Source organism: Neocloeon triangulifer, unplaced genomic scaffold (assembly GCF_031216515.1).
Source record: "Neocloeon triangulifer isolate White Clay Creek 2 clone unplaced genomic scaffold, ASM3121651v1 ptg000012l, whole genome shotgun sequence".
NCBI lineage: Eukaryota > Metazoa > Arthropoda > Insecta > Ephemeroptera > Baetidae > Neocloeon > Neocloeon triangulifer.
In genome coordinates this window covers 10836625-10854600 of record NW_026775554.1, presented here as the reverse complement: position 1 = coordinate 10854600, position 17976 = coordinate 10836625, and the positions used below count along the sequence as shown (strand labels likewise).

Below are 17976 nucleotides of genomic sequence, written 5' to 3'. Positions count from 1 at the left end.
ATTATCTAAAATAGGCAACTTGCGCAACAATTCAACTGAACTTCTTCGGGGCTTATGAAGAAATTTTCCTTGTTATATTTTGATCTTTTGTCCCTGTGGTTGGTGCTATATTTGTAAAGAAGAGATCATAAAAAAACCAACCGTCTTTTTCTGCAGGAAGAAATTAAGAGGAGTGTCCTGTGAAAAATTGTTCGCTTGACTGCACCAGTTGAAAAATGGTGCCCGAGCTGCAAAAAAGCGATTCCCTGTGGGGGCCGTGTTCATGTATATTTTGTAAATGATAAATCACCAAAATCGTCTCCCGAGGGGGAAACTCGATCGCGTCATTTTTAATTAGATCGGGCCACGAAAAATAAAACCGCTCGAACTCTCGATGGGCTGCAATTCGAGCTGCCGGTTGCATGCGTGTCAATTAATGGCAAAGCAGGTCGACAGCCTTTTTAATTGAGCCTCAGAGAAAAAGACGGCAGCGGCCCTGAGAGGAAGCGCAAAATATTGGAGACATTCCTCACCACATTCCGATCGCAGATATGAAGCCATTGGAATTCGGCTGTTTATCAAATTTTATTTCACCTCTCACTGGCTCATTTTGCCGATGGATTTTTTCCAAGCAATAAAACAGACGTCTTAAATGAGAGTAGAGTGGCTAAAGTTCTTTTTTTTATTTAACTAAAAAATTGTTTGAACGCTTAATATTCAAAAACACAAGTATATAAATAGATAACCTGTCAAATGTATAAATATAATTTAGTGCTTTTTTCCGATTTAGTCTAATACAAGATTAAAATTTAAAAAGTTTATAAAAAAAAATTATAAAAATAAATTGCAATTTAAATAAAAAAATTTTGGAAAAAAAATATTTGAAATCTCACAAAATTTATTTCCAAAGAAATGTGACTGTAGCAGAATGTTAGTTAAAATACTGTTTTTAGTTACTCTATTTTGTCTTGGGAAATGGATGCTCTGTATTTGTCGGGGAGTAAATATCAAGTGAGAGCCGCTGGCGTGCCAGATAAAATTCCTGCTGGGTCCCTCGAGTAATTGGGAAATACCTTTTGCCAGCTGAGCCGAAGGGCGCGCGCGTATAAATAAAGTATTTGCCCCCGACAGAATCACTCAATTAATTTCAATGACCCAGAGACTCTGACGCCTCCCAAGGGAATCTCAAGTACTCAAATATCACGGCACACCGGCTTCATAAGCGAGTATTAACACTTGTGGAGTTCCACGGCAAGTCGCAAATCACCATGTAAGATAGTTAGTGAAAAAAATTAAAATCTTTATTGTTGTGAGCCCTCTAGCGGCAGACAAATAAATTACTTTAGTCTTGATTTTCCTGCAAGAACACGAGTTGTTTCACTTCAGAAGTCCGAGAGATTTTAGTGAAAAAGTCAGGGTAGAAACCCTCAGGGCCATTAAGTTAGGGCCAGAAGTCTTCGAGACTAAGTAAGAAACATTCAGGGCTGAACTACAGCAAAGTGGCGACGAGTCTAAGGGAGAAATAGCAAGAAAACTGAACCTCGTGTGGCCGCCATCATCGTTAGAGAGAATTCGCGTGTGTGGAAGCAGGATTTAATCGTTGAAAATCAAGAAAGCAAGCGGTCATCCGGGTTTTCCCAGGGTATTTATTGAATCCAACATGAGTGATAAAGCGAAAGTAATTGGTTCATTTGACCCCAAAGGGGTTCTGTCATTCAGCCAGTACCTGAGCAGGTGGAAGTTCCATTTCGCTGTGAAGAAGGTGACAGAGGACGCAGACAAGAAGAACATGTTCGTTGATCATCAAAGTGAAGAAGCGTTTGAGGTCTTCTGCAAGGTGAGTGACCCTGAAGGGATTGAGGCCATCACCTTTGCGAAGCTGACTGAGAGGTTGGCAGTTTATTATAGACAAACAGAGCCGCAGACTATTGTCTATAAAAATGAGTTTAACCAGAGAGTCCAAGGACCTGATGAATCAGCTGCAGTATACCTAGCTGAGCTGACTAGTTTGGCCAAGAAATGCAAATTCTCAAAAACGGATGAGTTGCTAGTGCCCAAGATCATTTCAGGGTTGCGAGACCTGCGGCTGAAGCAAACGCTGCTGGCTGAAGAGGATGCAAAGTTGACTCTAGATTTTGTAAAGACAAAGGTCCTCGCACATGAACGAGCTGAACTGACCGCAAAGGCTCTTGGGCTGAGTAGCTCGCAGGGTACAGTGAACAAAATTGGCCAAGAAAAAAAGTCCCAGTGGAAAAAAGGTCAAGGTCAGCAAGGTAGTGACCAAAAGCAGCATGGACAGGTCACCTGTTTCGCCTGTGGTAAAGACGGGCACAAATTCTTCAAATGCAAGGTCAGAGACAAATTAACCTGCAAGAAGTGCAAGAAAAAAGGGCACGTTGAGCAAGTGTGCAGAAGTTCTACTCAGAAGGCAGCGCACCATCTGGAGGACCAAGAAGAGGGAGAAGATGAGGCCAGTGGAAGCGATGGCCAAGAACAATTGCAGGCAGTGACAAATTACCTGCTAAGAGTGGAGTCCACAAGCAAGCCACCAGTTTCAGCAGACCAGAAGCTGATGTTGGAAATTCTGCTGAATGGCAAGCCCTTGATGTTGGAAGTGGACACTGGTGCGACATTTTCGCTCATTGGACTCTCCACTTATGATAAATATTTCCCAGACAGAAAAGCGTTGCTTCCAAGCAATGTGCGGATGAAGGCGTGGGGTCAGCAAGGGGAAATTAGGGCAGCAGGAAAAGTTCAGGTGAAAGTGACTCCAAAAGGTGGCAAGCCGGTGAACCTTGAACTGTTGGTCATGGAGCAGAGTGGACCTTCGTTGCTTGGGAGGAACTGGTTCAAGCAGCTAGGAATTGCAGTGGAGTTGCCCATTATTCTGAAGACAGTGGACCTGAAAAAGGAGCCACCTGACCCTGAAAGACTGCCGGAGATCTTCAAGATGACACAAGTGCCGCCAGAATTTGAAGATCTCAAAGAAGTTTTTGAACCGGTGCTGGGAAAATGGAAGGGAGAACCGGTTCACATTCCGCTCAAGAAAGGAGCTACACCGGTGCGGCACTCCGCCAGACGTGTGCCGTTCGGACTGCAGGAGAAAGCGAGTGCTGCAATTGATGAGTTAGAAAGAAGAAAAGTCATCGAAAAAGTGATGTTCAGCGAGTGGGCTACACCGGTAGTGTATGTGGAGAAGGGGGAGGGAGTGCGCCTGTGTGCTGATTACAGCGCCACCGTCAACCCTTTGTGCTCAGCAGCTGATTTTCCGCTACCCACTATTGACAAACTGCTCGCCGAGGTCAAGCCGGGGTGCTTCTTCACCAAAATTGACCTGGCAGACGCATACTTGCAGTTCCCTGTGGATGAAGCGTCATCGGAGGTGCTCGCAATTGCTACTCACAAAGGTACTTACAGATTTTTGAGATTGCCCCCAGGGCTCTCCGTGTGTCCCCCCATTTTTCAAAAGAAGATTTCGGGATTAGTTTGCAAAATCTCCGGAGTGATTGTGTATTTTGATGACCTCCTGATTTTTGCATTTACCAGAGCACAACTGATTCAGAAAACAAGAGCAGTCCTGAAAATTTTTATAGAAAATGGGCTGAAAGTGAAACTGACCAAGTGCTCATTTTGCGTTCCAGAGTTGGAGTACTTGGGATATTCCTTCACTCAAGAGGGGATCCAGCCCAAGAAGGACAAGCTGGAGGCGCTGGAGAAAATGCCACCACCACAAAGTATTGAAGACCTTCGAGCCTTGCTAGGGTATTTCAACTACTACGACAGATTTGTTCCAAACAAAGCTCAAATTCTTTTTCCGGTCTACAGGTTGTTGAAGAAGGGCGTTCCATTTGATTGGACCCCTGAGTGCCAGCAGTCTATGGACAAGATGACTAAGTTGCTGGTCAACTCATTCAGCTTGGCGTACTTCGACCCAAAGAAAAGAATTCGGTTGGCCTGCGACGCCAGCAGGAAGGGGCTGGGCGCCGTACTGAGCCAGCTGGAGGACAGAATGGTAGAGGTACCAGTTATGTTTGTGTCACGAGCACTGAAGAAAAGTGAATTAAATTATTCGCAGGTTGAGCTGGAAGCACTTGCGATTGTCTGGGCCGTGAAAAAGCTGAAGAATTACTTGTGGGGACAACAATTTGAAATTTTGACGGATCACAAGCCGCTGCTGGGGATTTTTGGCAAAGGAAAGTTAATGTCTGATGACCTCTCCAGCAAGCTGAAAAGGTATTGCTTGTTCCTGAGAGAATATAATTTTGAGCTGAAGTTTTGCCCTGGAAAAGAAAACTGCAATGCTGATTGTCTGTCTAGGCTGCCACTGCCCGTCCTTGAAGATGAAGAGGAGGAAGAGGAGGCTCGAGTAGCTTTCTTGCAGGCTATCGAGTTGCCGCAGAGCCACATTTCGCTGCAAGAGTTGCGAGAGTTCACTGAGAAGGACGAGCAGCTCAGACGTATTCAACAGAAAATCCTTCAAGGTACACATCCTGATAATTTAACAAGTGAAGATGGAGAATTTGGAAAAAGGTGGAGAGATTTGAAATCCACTAATGGTGTGATTACCTTTGTAGGAAGGGCAGTGATTCCCCGAGACTTGAGGAGCAAAGTCTTGGGACTTCTACATTTGAATCATTTTGGCCAGACGAGAATGAAGACTTTGGCCAGGACGTACTTTTGGTGGCCAAACATGGACGAGGAAATCGAGCAGGTTACGCTCTCGTGCATGCCTTGCGCCATCACCAACAGAGCGCCATCGAAGGCGCCCATCATTCCGTGGTCGGTGCCCCATCGTCCATGGAGCAGAGTGCATCTGGACTTCTTCGAAGTGGTGCATGGCAAAAGCTACATTGTTGCAGCTGATGGACTCTCCAACTGGATTGATGCCGAGAGAACGAACAACTTGGAGACTGAGACGGCTATCAAGTACTGCAGAAAGCTTTTCCGAGTGCAGGGCTTATGTGACATTTTGGTGTGTGACAATGGGCCTGCATTCCGAGCTGAAAAGTTTAAGAAGTTCTGTGAAATGAATGGAATTGAACTAATTTACTCTCCTCCGTACAGCCCCCAAACTAACGGACTTGCAGAGAAGACTGTGCAGACTGTGAAATATTTCTTGAAGAAAGTGCCTGAGAAAGAGTGGGAGCTAAGACTGGACAGTTTTCTGTTGGGACACAATTCAACTCCAAGTTCTGCACTGGGAGGAGTGTCACCTGCAGAGTTCAACCTGGGTCGACGACCGCACACCCTTCTGGACAAGACTCGTCCAGCGTCGGCTGTCGTAAACCAAAAGGCAGCTCGGGACAAGAAAGTGGCAGCTGCCGTGGCAGAAAAGCCTTTGAAGTTGGTGCCAGATGACCAGCCAGTGGTCCTCCGGAGCTACCGAAACCCTAAAGTGAAATGGGAAGCCGGAGCCGTGGTGACCCAGCTGGGTCCTCGACGAGTGCTGGTGGAGACAGAGGCAGGCTTGACTGAGCGACACACTGACCAGATCAAGAAAATCATCAGACCTGCCGAGACACCGCCAGAGCCACCTCAAGTGGTCCAAGAAGTGCCCAGAGTCCGCCCCGACGTGGCCCCTGATCCTGTCCTTGATTCGGAGCAGAAGGATGGACCGAATCAGGGCCCCCTGGGAAGTGGATTGGCGAAGAGCGAACCACCAGACAAATCACCAATGTCGGTGCCGAGTCCCACTCGAGTCCAACCAACTCCACCTAGGCGCTCTCAAAGAGCTGCCGGATTGCCTGCTAAATTCAAAGATTTCATTGTGACCAAGAAATAATTCAGTTAAGTGAAGTGAGAAATTAAATTTAATTTTGTAAAGCAAGAAACACATCAAGAAAATAATACTGTACAATTTCCTGTTCGAACTTCTAAAATTCGTCAATAACTTTTCAAGTAATTGAATTAAATTGATTTCCAATTTTTATTTCCATTCTCATTTGCATATTTGTTCAAATCTCAGGAGGGAGGTGTTGTGAGCCCTCTAGCGGCAGACAAATAAATTACTTTAGTCTTGATTTTCCTGCAAGAACACGAGTTGTTTCACTTCAGAAGTCCGAGAGATTTTAGTGAAAAAGTCAGGGTAGAAACCCTCAGGGCCATTAAGTTAGGGCCAGAAGTCTTCGAGACTAAGTAAGAAACATTCAGGGCTGAACTACAGCATTTATCACATTAATTTTTTTAGTTTTTAATTAAAAGTTATCAGATCAGATTCAACAAAAAGAGAATCTTATAAAAATATCATATAGTTTTATAATTCTTACAATTGGAGTTAGTATCATTTTCTAAGCCCTTTCATGTCCAGAAAATCAATAAGTCAAATCAAAGTTAGTTTGAGTGAGTGAGTCTCTTATTTTATTTCTCATCGGTGTTTGTAGAAACGAGTGGCCTGCAAATGGTATTGACTTTCACCCTCAACAATTGACGTTTCACCTACTTTGATCGGTCTCAGAATGTTTGACTTGGCCGACCAATTAGACGGACAAGAGTGGCCTCCTCTTTTTCTTTCGGCGCCACCCCTGTGCTTCTCTTCATTATTCATGGCTTTCTTTCGATTTTCTCGTCGGAATCCGGCTCAATTTAAGAATGCAAATCGGCTCGGAGGAATTATTTAATTTGATCCGCCTGCGGGGCAGAAAAAAAATGCAATCTTCCTTTCCTGCTCGCTCACGCGGCGGCGTTTTCTCTCTTTCTCTCCGTCTTATTTTTTCCCTCCTGCTCTCCGTTTCCTTTCGTGCAGCACCAGCAGCAGGATAATCCAATTCGGGAGGTGTGAATTTTAATAAACCTCTCTTCTGGGCGCTGAAATTGCAGACGCTTTGTTTTTCGCAATTTGTCTTGCGCCGCCGAGGCACTGCTGCTTTTTTGCGAGCGTACAACTCGCGGCCGTTTTGCAAAAACTCGGAATATTTTCTAGCGTTGGCAAATATTTTCAGCGAGAGAGTTGAGTGGAAAAAATATTTGAACAAACCCATGCAAATATCCGTTAAGCGCTGACTGTCAAAATATCGATGAAAATCAACTTTGATATGGATTTTTTTTATTATTCAAGAAAATCAGGGGTAAATATTTTTATCAAAGATTTTTGAGGATTTATTTTGTTTTATGTGATAAAATTTGGAAAACAATCAAGTGAGTTTATATCTGGAGTACTTAAAATTAATATAAAAATTTATGGAAAATTTTAATTTATATAAATTACAATTAATTTTCTTAATATTCCAAATAAAAATATCTAAAATCATAAAAAAAAATTAATTGCTTCAAGCCTAGAGAATTTTAAAAGCAAAAATATTTATTGCACAATCATTATGCAAAAATCAGATTTAAGAAAAAAATTGAACTTACATTGTATTATTTAAGAAATTTACATTTTATAATTATTTCAAAGAAAAAAAAAATTGTTGTTTTCCGTGCTCACTTAAATCAGCTTTGAAATCTGATGCGTAATTTTGTATTCATACTTGCACATTATTTTTATGGTGTTAATCGCAGGCCATTTGTCAAATTATTTGCAACTCCGCTGCACTACTTGTTTGCTTTCATGCGATCCCCTGCTAGCGCGCAAAGTTATGCAACCGGTGCGTTATCTGTGAGGAGAGGGTTGCATAAGGAGTTATTATTATGGACTCGGCGAGGCCGAATCGACCGTGCCTTATCTCTCGAAACGAAAAAAGCTGCGCACTCTTCGCGGTCTCTCTGCAAATTATGCTTCCGTCTCTCTTCGCTCCCGACGATCTGCAGCAATAATACTTATTCGCTGTGCAAAGAGCGTTAGTGGATGATTAATCACTGCGAAGTGCCACAGGATGGTTTTAACCTTTGAACACACACCATAAAGAACCACCACAAAACTCCAATTTCATCAAGTTTGCCGAGATTTGCTTTTTATTAAAAAGTATTTGAATATTTTGAAATTTAAATTCAAAGGTGAAAATAATTTGCAAGAAAAATTTGTTAAAAAAACCGTCTCCCTCCTACACTAGCTAAGATTGAGGATGCCTCCTTAAAAAGTCGCTGGCAAGATGCTGTGAGGTGTAATTAATTTGAGGGCAAATCCGTGCTGCTGCATTTCGAGCCGGAAAGGAGCGGCGCGAGAATTATTCAGCACCACGCCTGACTCATTAATCACGTCGAGCTAGCCGAGTTATATGCATAGTATGAGAATCGAGTCCTCGGCGGCCCAGATGGCGGGCCGAATCAAAATCACACTTGCCACTCAGGACAATCCGATTTGCCCTCTTGATGCCTCTCAATTCCACACGACGGGACACGCGAGAGCGCGCCGCTTTTCAACAGAGGCTAACTGAGTGCCTTTGAAATCGAATTTTCTTGTAATGCGACATGATTGGTTTTGTTTGTCCTCTGCAGTTTCAACTTTTAATTCATTTTGTATTTTACAAAAGGGCCAGAGAAAATCACGTAGAAAGCTTAATTCATTATCAGTAAATTTTAGTTGGAAAAAGTTTTTTCAACATCTACATACGCATTAAATACAATAAAAGTCAATAAATATCATTTACAAGGACTTCAAAACTGTATATAAAATTTTACAATTCACTGCTCAATTTTAAGATGAATATATCATATATTCACAACTTTGTAATTAGATAGCTTTTTCGTAATCAAATTTTTCATTACTGTATTCTAATTCACAAACTTTTCGGCACGACAAAAGGCGCGAATCGCATGCAACTGCTGAACGTTTAATTTACTCTACCGGCGCGTTTTAACTGCAGAGAGAGCATAATAAAATGGGGTTGCATGCGGACTTTTTGAGCAGCAGGAGAGAGAGAGAGGAAGGCATTTGAGTGATGTGTTTTGGCTGCATTGCCACGTATGCTGGCCGGGGCGTTAGTAGTTGTAATGAAACGAACGTGCAGAGTGTATTTTAGCGGAGCGAGAGAGAAGACATGGCATTATATTGTGTTTGGTATAGTGTTGCGACTTCCTGCTGCAGGCCCTAATAATATGTATGTGCAATAAGTCTGGTGCGTGACACCTCGCGTGACCTCACGCCACCGTTCCGTCCGGGCATTCACAGACAACCCTTTGGCATCACGAACACAATTATCGGCCAATCTGCGCCAAAAGACGCCCTCCTCGACATCTGAGGACACCGCTAAAGCACTTCCGGCCCCCTTTGTTAGGGGTGCAAAACACGCCCCCTTATCGCCGGCCACATCTACGCCAAACAAAATTAGCATTTTCTTTTCACGCTCTCGCCGCACATGCAGAGGTGTATCGGAGTTTTCATGTTAAGCATATACACACAATACGCGGAGCGGCTCAGCGGGAGATGCGGAGAAAAAGCAAAGAAACCCTCTATATCACGTCACTTCTTTAAAAATGATAATTAGGCCGCACTGACAGAGACAATCAATATTTTAACTATAGCTGAATATTATTTTTGTGTGTACTTAAATAAAAGGAAATAATAATTAAAGGATTGGACAAACTCTATGCTATTAACAATAAGAAGAGCAAAATTCAACAAGTAAAGGGAGCATAATTTTTATAGTTAAATTCTTCAAACAATTTTTCCAAACCAGGATCAACACTAAAACGCTTTTATATTTTTTCTTTCAAGATTTATTTAAAATATGCAACCTACACACCGTGTGTGTTAAGTGAAGATTGCCTAAATTACGATTTTTTATTAATTATATCTGATGTGAATCTCACTTGATTAGCGTGTTTCTAGCAGGCCATATCTTTCCCCAAAAGATTATCACCACCTTCAGCCATTCTCTCTGTTGGCTTGAGGCATAATTTTAATTTTTCTGAACTTCATTTTACATTCACATTTATTTGAATTTCGAAGCTTCTTCCAACTTGACAGCTTTCCAGTGAGCAATCTCTCTGTATTCTCCACACAAAGCGCCAGGCCAAGTCCTCTATACCTTCACATTATATTAAATTTAGCTCAACTTTGCTAAACAATAAGGCAAGCACCCCTAGCTTGAACCGGAAGACAACGATTCCTTGAGACGCAGATCGGCTTTGCGAGAGAGAAGTGAAGCACAATCACACTTGGTTCTCTTCTCTCCACAGGTGCCTTTTCTGGATTTCAGTCTAAAAGCATTTCCTGGTAATCCAGAGGCACACGCTTGACTTTTTCTCCCTCGTTTTTTTTTTTTTTTTGCTGCGGTTAGTTTTCGTCTTTTTCACTCCTTTCAGCAGTCAGACAGCGAATCGATCAGGCTAATTAGCGACGGACCTCCTTGAGGGTTCGGCAGCCTGCAGGTGCAAATCCTTTGTTTCCGCTCTCGTTCGCATTTAATTAGTGGTGCTTCGGCCACAGATTAAAAATGAAAAAGCAGCAGCAGAGATGAGAGGGAAAACGCGCGCGCGAGCCTGCCGGCGCAGAGATGACGTAAAAACCCGAAACAAAAGAATATTATTCATCAACCATCAACTCTCGTGCGGCGCTCTGCCGGATCAAAAATTACATTTCAAGAAATACAAAGGAGGGAAAGGGCTCGCACTTTGCCATCTCTCTTTCTCATCCCTCTCTCTTCCGCCGTTTATTTTGCTTTTCGCCGTCACGCTCGGATGAAAATTTACTCACCCGCCGGCGGCGCCGCGTTTGCACGCAGCCAAAACAAAATTATATATTCCTAAAGCATTCGGCATTCGCAAGTCTCTGGCAAAGTTTACCTGCCACAAAACTTCTGACCTGCCTATAGCATATTCTCTTTCAGGCTTAGTGATATTTAGTCTGAATTGGATTATTAACTGAGAATATTTTACCACTCACGAATGAAATAAAATACTCTAGCAATTTCCTCTGAGGTAAATCAATTAGGAAACATAATTTGAAAGGAAAGTGGTAAATTTTTTTTTTTTATAACAAAAAATACAATAAATTTTTGTTTTTAAAGTGTGGCTAGAATAATATATCTGTATTCATCTAATCTTGATTATTCTTACCTGGAATCATGAGTTTTATAAATGATTGCCACAATGTATCACGAAGGACTTAAAATAACTGAAAAAATCATATTTTCTTTCGTTTTTATTTGTTGTTGTTTGTCTTTTCTGACTTTATACCGTATTTATGCACTTAGTTTTGTGATTTACTTTAAGCAATGTGTAAAATAGAAAAATGTGGAACGAAGTCCGCAAAATATATATATTCATACCATGAGTGTCTTCGGCAAAAAATTTCAGCAGTCTTCAATTCCTCTCTGACTCTTGACCTTCTGACTAATGTAAGAAGCACACAGGGTAATGAAATTCCTCAGCAATAACAATTTATTGCCTTGGCCTTCCTACAGAGCGCTTAAGAGAGAGACAGATGGACGTATAGAAATATTTTCCAAAGCTGAATTTCGAGAGGAGCAGAACAAAGGCGGTCGGCAAATGCAATTTGGCCGTTGGCTGCGAAATAAATAAAGAGAGCCAGGGCCAAATCAGGTTAGGCGAATGCAATTTTCCATTTCATATCTTGGGCAGCCGGGCGTGATTAGATTAGATGCGGCGCGTGTGTGTGTGTGTATATGTGCCGCGGCGGGCCAAGCATACTATATAGGCGAATCCCCGCCCGCCTCTTTGTTTAATGGAATTTTTAACCTGCGTGCAGCCTCACCTGAGGGCCCACGCGCTGCCATATTTAATTCACCGACCCTCTAATTTATTGCCTCAACCGGCCTGACCTGATGCGACCCAAGATCGACTTCGGCGCAGAGATTTGGTTGTTACGCTCGGGAAAATTGCCGGCAAATCGAATCGAATTGCTGACGAGGAAAAGGTAAACCTTAGAATGAGTTTTCAAGATTTGATTTGGCACCCCATCGACAAAATTGCTTTTTCTTCCAAGGGTCAAAATGGTCAAAGTTGTAAATATTTAGAGGATGCTTAATTATTGTTTCAAAATCTGTATTTATAAATAAGAAATATATTATGAAATCAATTTCCAAGAAGCAAAAGAAAAATATAATAAAAAAAATACTATAAAAAGACGTAATTTCCTTATGCTTTAAAAATCGAGTAGACTAGGTATAGTTTTTGAGTTTATGACGGGCTCTAGTCAGTATTTACTCTGATTTCTCTCTTACTTTAATGAGTAAACAAAATCAATTAAAAAAAAATTCTTTTTACTATAGTAATTAATTAATTATAATTTTTGTCTCATGTAAGTAGCACTTTTTTTAATAAAAATTCTCATGTTATGAAAAAAAAACACAACTTTCACTCTCTTAACCCCCCTTTCCCCTCCATGACCTTTTTTGCTCATTTAGCTAAATTGAGTATGATTGCAGCGTCCTCAGTCTTTTAAAATGTTAGTTCATAGGTTGGCTTTTAAGAGAGCCGCCGCCTCTGATGTGGCTCTGAATAATTGATTGCGCTACAATATTCGCGGAATTAAAAACAAGCCTCTTCTTTTAACCTTTTATTGCGTTTTTTTTTCAATTTGCGTTCCCGGCGCTCTTTGTGTGCCGTTTGTTCTCTCAGCTTGCTGGTTGCTGCGAGGGAGAGCTAAAGTTGCTGTAAACAATTTGCATGTAATGCAAGCTGAATAAAACATAAGTCGGCTCTCCCGAGGACCATACAAAGAAATGTCCCCGGCATGCATTTCGCTGCTCATATTGTTTGTGTTCTTTTACACACCTCATGCTCTCGCGCTCGGCTAAAACGCCTCTCTAAATTTGTAATGCATCGTGTGCTCTTGCAACTGCCTGTGTGAGCAAAGGGAGAACACAATAAAAAGGAAAAACGCCGTCTCCAAATGCTTTACACTTCAATTGAGAGAAAAACAGATGCTGTTGATTCTCGATTAAAAGCGTTAAACTCTACTTTACTCGCTTGAATTCACCGCAACAGGTTCGATGACAAATAAATAAGTTCGATAATTGCACATGAAAAGGAGCAAATATTGCAATTTAATCAATACACTTCATTTTTCTTTCTTTATGCTAACGGTTATTACAAAATTGATGAAATGCAAACTGATGGATCCATAAAATTAGGTGGGAGCTTCTTGTCTGTCAACCTTCAGTCCGCGCCTACCTTCTGCTGTAGTATCTTTCGCGCTCATCGCGGCTGGCCCTCTCCCTCCTGTCCCTGTCACGCTCCCTTCTGTCCTCCCGGCGGTCAGAGGTTCTTCGAAGGAACTCGTCCACGCTTCGATCATACTAAAACAATGAGAAATTTCATTAAATACATTTCAAATTTAGTTAGACTGTCTTACAACATGTGAATCATAGTCAAGCCTTGAAGATCTTGAATAGTCTGGAGGGCTGTCGTAGTACCTCGGTGGAGGTTTGGGTGCAGATTCAAATGGCGGCTGAAAGAACAGTGAAATTCAATACCTGCTGAGATTTTCATTTCTAGCAAACTTACAGGAGCAGGATAGGGCAAAGGTGCAACTGGAGCTGATCTGTGAAGTTCTTGCATATAGTAAGAGTAAGGAGAAGGCTGGAAAAATAAAAGAAAATTATGTGAATTTATTGAAAGGTCAGGAAAATTCAAATTTTAATGGTAAATGTAGGAAATAAATTTTTCTAACAATTTTAATGTATTTGCAATACGAAAACTCACAGCTGTGTAAGATCTGTCTGAGAATCTAATTGGAGATCTGTCACGCATTTCTGCTAAGTCCACCACTGCCAAGTCTGGAAAACAAACAAGAGCTACAAAGTGTATCACTGCACAAACTAATCCCATCTCTCTTATAGTCTTGACTAATTCTTATGAAAATCAAATTAATACTTGCGACTTTTTTTAATATCATAAAGGCTTTATATAATATTTATATCACTAAACAAAATTTCTAAATATTTAACTTGCCAAAAAAACTTTCACTCTTTTTTCATGACTCATTTAGATCCGTAAATTACCTCGAGCACCTCTACGAGGTCTGTAATCATCATCGTCATACCTGCTGCCTCTGCGCGGCATCCTAAACACACAATAGAATGAAAATTGGGTCAAAGGGCACCAGGTGTGACAGAGAGAGATGGACAGAAGACTGCGGGAGGGCCAACCGGAGGCTTACCCTGCTTTCTGCGGGGTGCACCACACAACTCAAAATCCATATTTTCTTTCTCATATTTGAACAACTCAATAACATTCTAAGCACCACCAAGTCTTTTTCTTTTTGCCATAAAAGTCAATTTTTTCAAACCAGTTCTTAATTTGTTTGCACTGAGTCCGCACCTCCCAAACTCCGCAGGTCGGCCGCCGCCGCCGCGGCGCCGACCGAGACGGCTGCGCGGCGGTGCACGCCTCATCCGAGTTTCCAGCCGCCGAGTCTGCACTTCTACGCTGCCGCCAACACGTTTTGAAGCTGCTTTTGACTTGCGCAGGATCGGAGTCATGTCGATGTTGGGATCCTCTGGAAACAGCCGACAAAGCTCCTCAGCCACCCTTGGCTCAATTTCCTAGAGAGAAATGTCATATTTATTGCTTTATTCTTTAATAACATTTAAAAAAAAAATGGCATGGTAAAAAAATCTTGATTTAATAAATCAATAGCTACAAGACTAACAAAATAATCATGTGAACTATTGTCTTCCACCTACAAGTATATACTTAATAAATCAGAATTTTCCAAGGAAAATCTGGGAATTTAAATTGCAGTAAATTATTACCTGTCCATCTCTGCCAATTTTGACAGCCTTGCTATCATTCCAAGGGTTGTAAAGATGCAATGTTTTACTAAAAGGAAGCTCCTTCCTAAAATTTTAATTTTTAGGACCTTAAGCACCCTCCTGCACCGCTCTGAACAAGCAAAATACTTTACCTGCAAATCCAGTCCACATCAAAAACCCCTCCCAATGCCTTTGCTGAGAGCCCACTAGGTAGCACCCAAGAGACCGGAGCAACGTCTCTCTGTGATTCAGTGGCCAGTCGGGCAAAACCTTCAATGAAAAAGATGTAATATAATAATAAATAAAATTTAACTAAAAAAATCTCACCTGCAAATTTCCCCGATTCTTTGACGGAGTAAACAAGCAAGACATTCCTTGATTCTCGAAAAGCTTGATTAAGTTTAGTCTCGTTAATAGGTAGGGTGGACCAAACACCCTTGGCTTTGGACAGAGCAATGTTCTCTGCATTGTTGCTCTTCATCAAGAAAAATCTAGCACCTCTGAACAAGTAATTCAGCTTTGTGGCATAATCTAAAAATGAATTTAAAAAAAGAAAATTTAATATGACTGCAAACAAAATCTGATTAGCTACCATAGGATTTTGAAGAGACTGCTGTCCTTTTGGGCGAGGGGGTGCGCCTTGAATCAACCACTGTAAGTGATTTAAAATTGCTAAATTAAGTAAAAATGTTTGTCTTTACAATTTTTTTTACCTATGGGACTTCTTTTCTTTGATGGTGGAGGGCTGCCTTCCTTCTCGGAGAGGCCATTGTTTTTCCCAGACCGGAATGAACCTGCTTAGGGGTAAAATAAAATTATTGTTCAGCTAAAAATGTAACATATATTGTTTAGTTTAAAATATCATATATATTTAAAAAAGCAAATTATGTGTACCAGAAGAGAGTGAATGCTGAGATGCATTAGAAATTTCACTCCTCGTATCATAGTCTTTAAGAGTGTCCTCGTCCTTCAGGTCAAGGTGGTCGTTCGGAGACAGTTCTGCCTCCAAAGCAGCGTCAGCCGCCTCCTCATCCCCAAAAGAAGTAGCTTCTGCTAGGGAAAACTATGTCAATTTGTGAAAACCAATAATGAATTGGTGCGCACCATCGGCCTTATCGTTTTTCAACAACAGGTCCTCCTCCGAAGTATCCAGGTTCTCGGACACCGCCTCTAAGGCGACGTCCATGTCTGCTGATACTTCCTCTCCCTCCAGGTTGACAAAGTTTCGCAAATATTGTAGCAAAAATAGCCGAAAATCAGCTTTCGGTGTCACACAGTAAAATGTACGAAAAGTGCTTATAAACAAGACAAAGACAAACAACGCACGTAAATCGAAATGCAGACCAAATAACCGGTTGTACAATTGAAATCGGTTATGAACATTACAATTATTTATATATTTTTTCAAAATTTCCCCAATAATTTTAATTAATTTCAGTTAAATCGAAGCTATTTTGCCAATTTAATGATTTAAAAAAATCTTAGCTTCAAATAATCAGAAGGGAACAAAACGTGAGAACGCGTGAGAATAGTGAATTTGTAGAAACCGGTTTAAAAGTGCCACACCTCTACTTCATTTGTTCTCATATTTGAACAAAAAAGTGAAATTTGCGCGAAAATATCTGAACATTAAATATTTAAAATTTGACTTAAATCAAATAAATTTTTTTCAACTAAATACCATTAAAAACTAGATTTTCATTCTGCTTTTAGGATTATTGAAAAATGAAACTATAGAAGTCTGATTCTTTCTGTTTTCACATACCCCGCCCAAAGTTGAAGATATCATTATGAGATTTTCACCACTTCACCATCTTAGTTTGGAAGCGACTTTCCTAAATTTTTGACTGAAAATTTTCAAAATTGCGGGTTTTGCGGGACATTTTGGAAAAACAAAAAAACGTGATTATCTCAGCTTCTAGTGGTCGTAGAACAATTTTCCGGGTACGGCTGAACTCGTCTCAGCAAGATTTACAACTTTGATGTTGAGCGTAAATTTTTAGGTCAAAGGTCAAGGTCATTTTTGGTGACCCGAAATTTTCAAACTCAAATTTGGAAATGTGCTGCATGATGAAAATCATTTTTGAGATTGCCATTCGATTCATCATGAAATTTTACATAATATATGTCAAAATTGCGATGTTGATATTTTTAGTTTAATTTAAATAAAAATAAGAATATTAAAAAATGTGGTTTTTCGCACCTCGGCAGGCAGTGTCAACAATATAATCGTCTGTAACTTTTGTTCTGATGATTTTAGGTACAAAAGAGTAATGACCAATGTTAATCTCCACTTCAAGACCAATCGATTGGTGTGTATGTCAATGACCTTTGGTGACCTTGAGGTCAAAGGTCACTCAGGTCGGTGACCTGGGGTCACGCGACTTAAATGTGTGATACGTACTTAGAAAGGTCTTGTCAAGAGGATAATTTTAGTCACCAAATTTTTTACTTTACGTCTACTACAAATCGAATAATTATAATTTTTCCTAATTAAATGCAGTATTTTGCGTGAAATGTTTTGGAAATTAGAGATTACTTGCTTTATAGTAGACGTAAAGTAAAAAATTTGGTGACTAAAATTATCCTCTTGACAAGACCTTTCTAAGTACGTATCACACATTTAAGTCGCGTGACCCCAGGTCACCGACCTGAGTGACCTTTGACCTCAAGGTCACCAAAGGTCATTGACATACACACCAATCGATTGGTCTTGAAGTGGAGATTAACATTGGTCATTACTCTTTTGTACCTAAAATCATCAGAACAAAAGTTACAGACGATTATATTGTTGACACTGCCTGCCGAGGTGCGAAAAACCACATTTTTTAATATTCTTATTTTTATTTAAATTAAACTAAAAATATCAACATCGCAATTTTGACATATATTATGTAAAATTTCATGATGAATCGAATGGCAATCTCAAAAATGATTTTCATCATGCAGCACATTTCCAAATTTGAGTTTGAAAATTTCGGGTCACCAAAAATGACCTTGACCTTTGACCTAAAAATTTACGCTCAACATCAAAGTTGTAAATCTTGCTGAGACGAGTTCAGCCGTACCCGGAAAATTGTTCTACGACCACTAGAAGCTGAGATAATCACGTTTTTTTGTTTTTCCAAAATGTCCCGCAAAACCCGCAATTTTGAAAATTTTCAGTCAAAAATTTAGGAAAGTCGCTTCCAAACTAAGATGGTGAAGTGGTGAAAATCTCATAATGATATCTTCAACTTTGGGCGGGGTATGTGAAAACAGAAAGAATCAGACAGAATGCATTTTTGAATTTTAAGAAAACAATCATTTGCATTTTTTTTCCCATCCAACTCACTAAATTTAATATGGGCTTTCTCTGGAGTATTCCCACTTATGCTGCTTAAATTTTGCATGATTCATC

General features: G+C 40.6%; 2 protein-coding genes across 11 annotated transcripts; one reads left to right on the top strand and one right to left on the bottom strand.

Moving 5' to 3' along the window:
- The first annotated feature begins 1294 nt into the window (after positions 1-1294).
- Positions 1295-6013, top strand: LOC132198371 (uncharacterized protein K02A2.6-like). 8 transcript variants are annotated; one of them, XM_059622377.1, is made up of 3 exons: positions 1297-3386; positions 3621-3741; positions 3805-6013. In XM_059622377.1, exons 1-3 carry the CDS (start codon positions 1640-1642, stop codon positions 5759-5761), a joined length of 3825 nt encoding a protein of 1274 aa, XP_059478360.1. In that variant the 5' UTR covers positions 1297-1639; the 3' UTR covers positions 5762-6013. The 8 variants fall into 8 exon arrangements, with proteins under 8 accessions (XP_059478358.1, XP_059478355.1, XP_059478353.1 ...); XM_059622375.1 differs by having other exon boundaries at positions 1295-1621; positions 1683-6013; XM_059622372.1 differs by having other exon boundaries at positions 1295-3991; positions 4055-6013.
- A 6823-nt stretch (positions 6014-12836) lies between these two features.
- On the bottom strand, positions 12837-15987 carry LOC132197996 (YTH domain-containing protein 1). 3 transcript variants are annotated; one of them, XM_059621659.1, is made up of 13 exons: positions 15681-15987; positions 15471-15629; positions 15290-15370; positions 15169-15228; positions 14904-15107; positions 14729-14846; positions 14577-14661; positions 14143-14366; positions 13824-13885; positions 13525-13598; positions 13327-13401; positions 13175-13270; positions 12837-13118 (listed from the first exon to the last, which is right to left on the bottom strand). In XM_059621659.1, the coding sequence occupies exons 1-13, from the start codon at positions 15760-15762 to the stop codon at positions 12990-12992; spliced, it is 1449 nt and encodes a 482-aa protein (XP_059477642.1). In that variant the 5' UTR covers positions 15763-15987; the 3' UTR covers positions 12837-12989. The 3 variants fall into 3 exon arrangements, with proteins under 3 accessions (XP_059477642.1, XP_059477639.1, XP_059477641.1); XM_059621656.1 differs by having other exon boundaries at positions 15290-15373; positions 15681-15986; XM_059621658.1 differs by having other exon boundaries at positions 15290-15373; positions 15471-15626; positions 15681-15972.
- Positions 15988-17976: the final 1989 nt, after the last annotated feature.

Coding starts and splice junctions, on each gene's coding strand:
- LOC132198371 (XM_059622370.1), top strand. CDS start 1,640: ATGAGTGATAAAGCGAAAGTAATTGGTTCATTTGACCCCAAAGGGGTT. Junction 3,998..4,054: donor TGGAGGACAGAATGGTAGAG/GTACCAGTTATG, acceptor AATTATTCGCAG/GTTGAGCTGGAAGCACTTGC.
- LOC132197996 (XM_059621656.1), bottom strand. CDS start 15,762: ATGGACGTCGCCTTAGAGGCGGTGTCCGAGAACCTGGATACTTCGGAG. Junction 14,847..14,903: donor AGAATCGGGGAAATTTGCAG/GTGAGATTTTTT, acceptor TTTTCATTGAAG/GTTTTGCCCGACTGGCCACT. Junction 13,402..13,524: donor CAGACAGATCTTACACAGCT/GTGAGTTTTCGT, acceptor TTATTTTTCCAG/CCTTCTCCTTACTCTTACTA.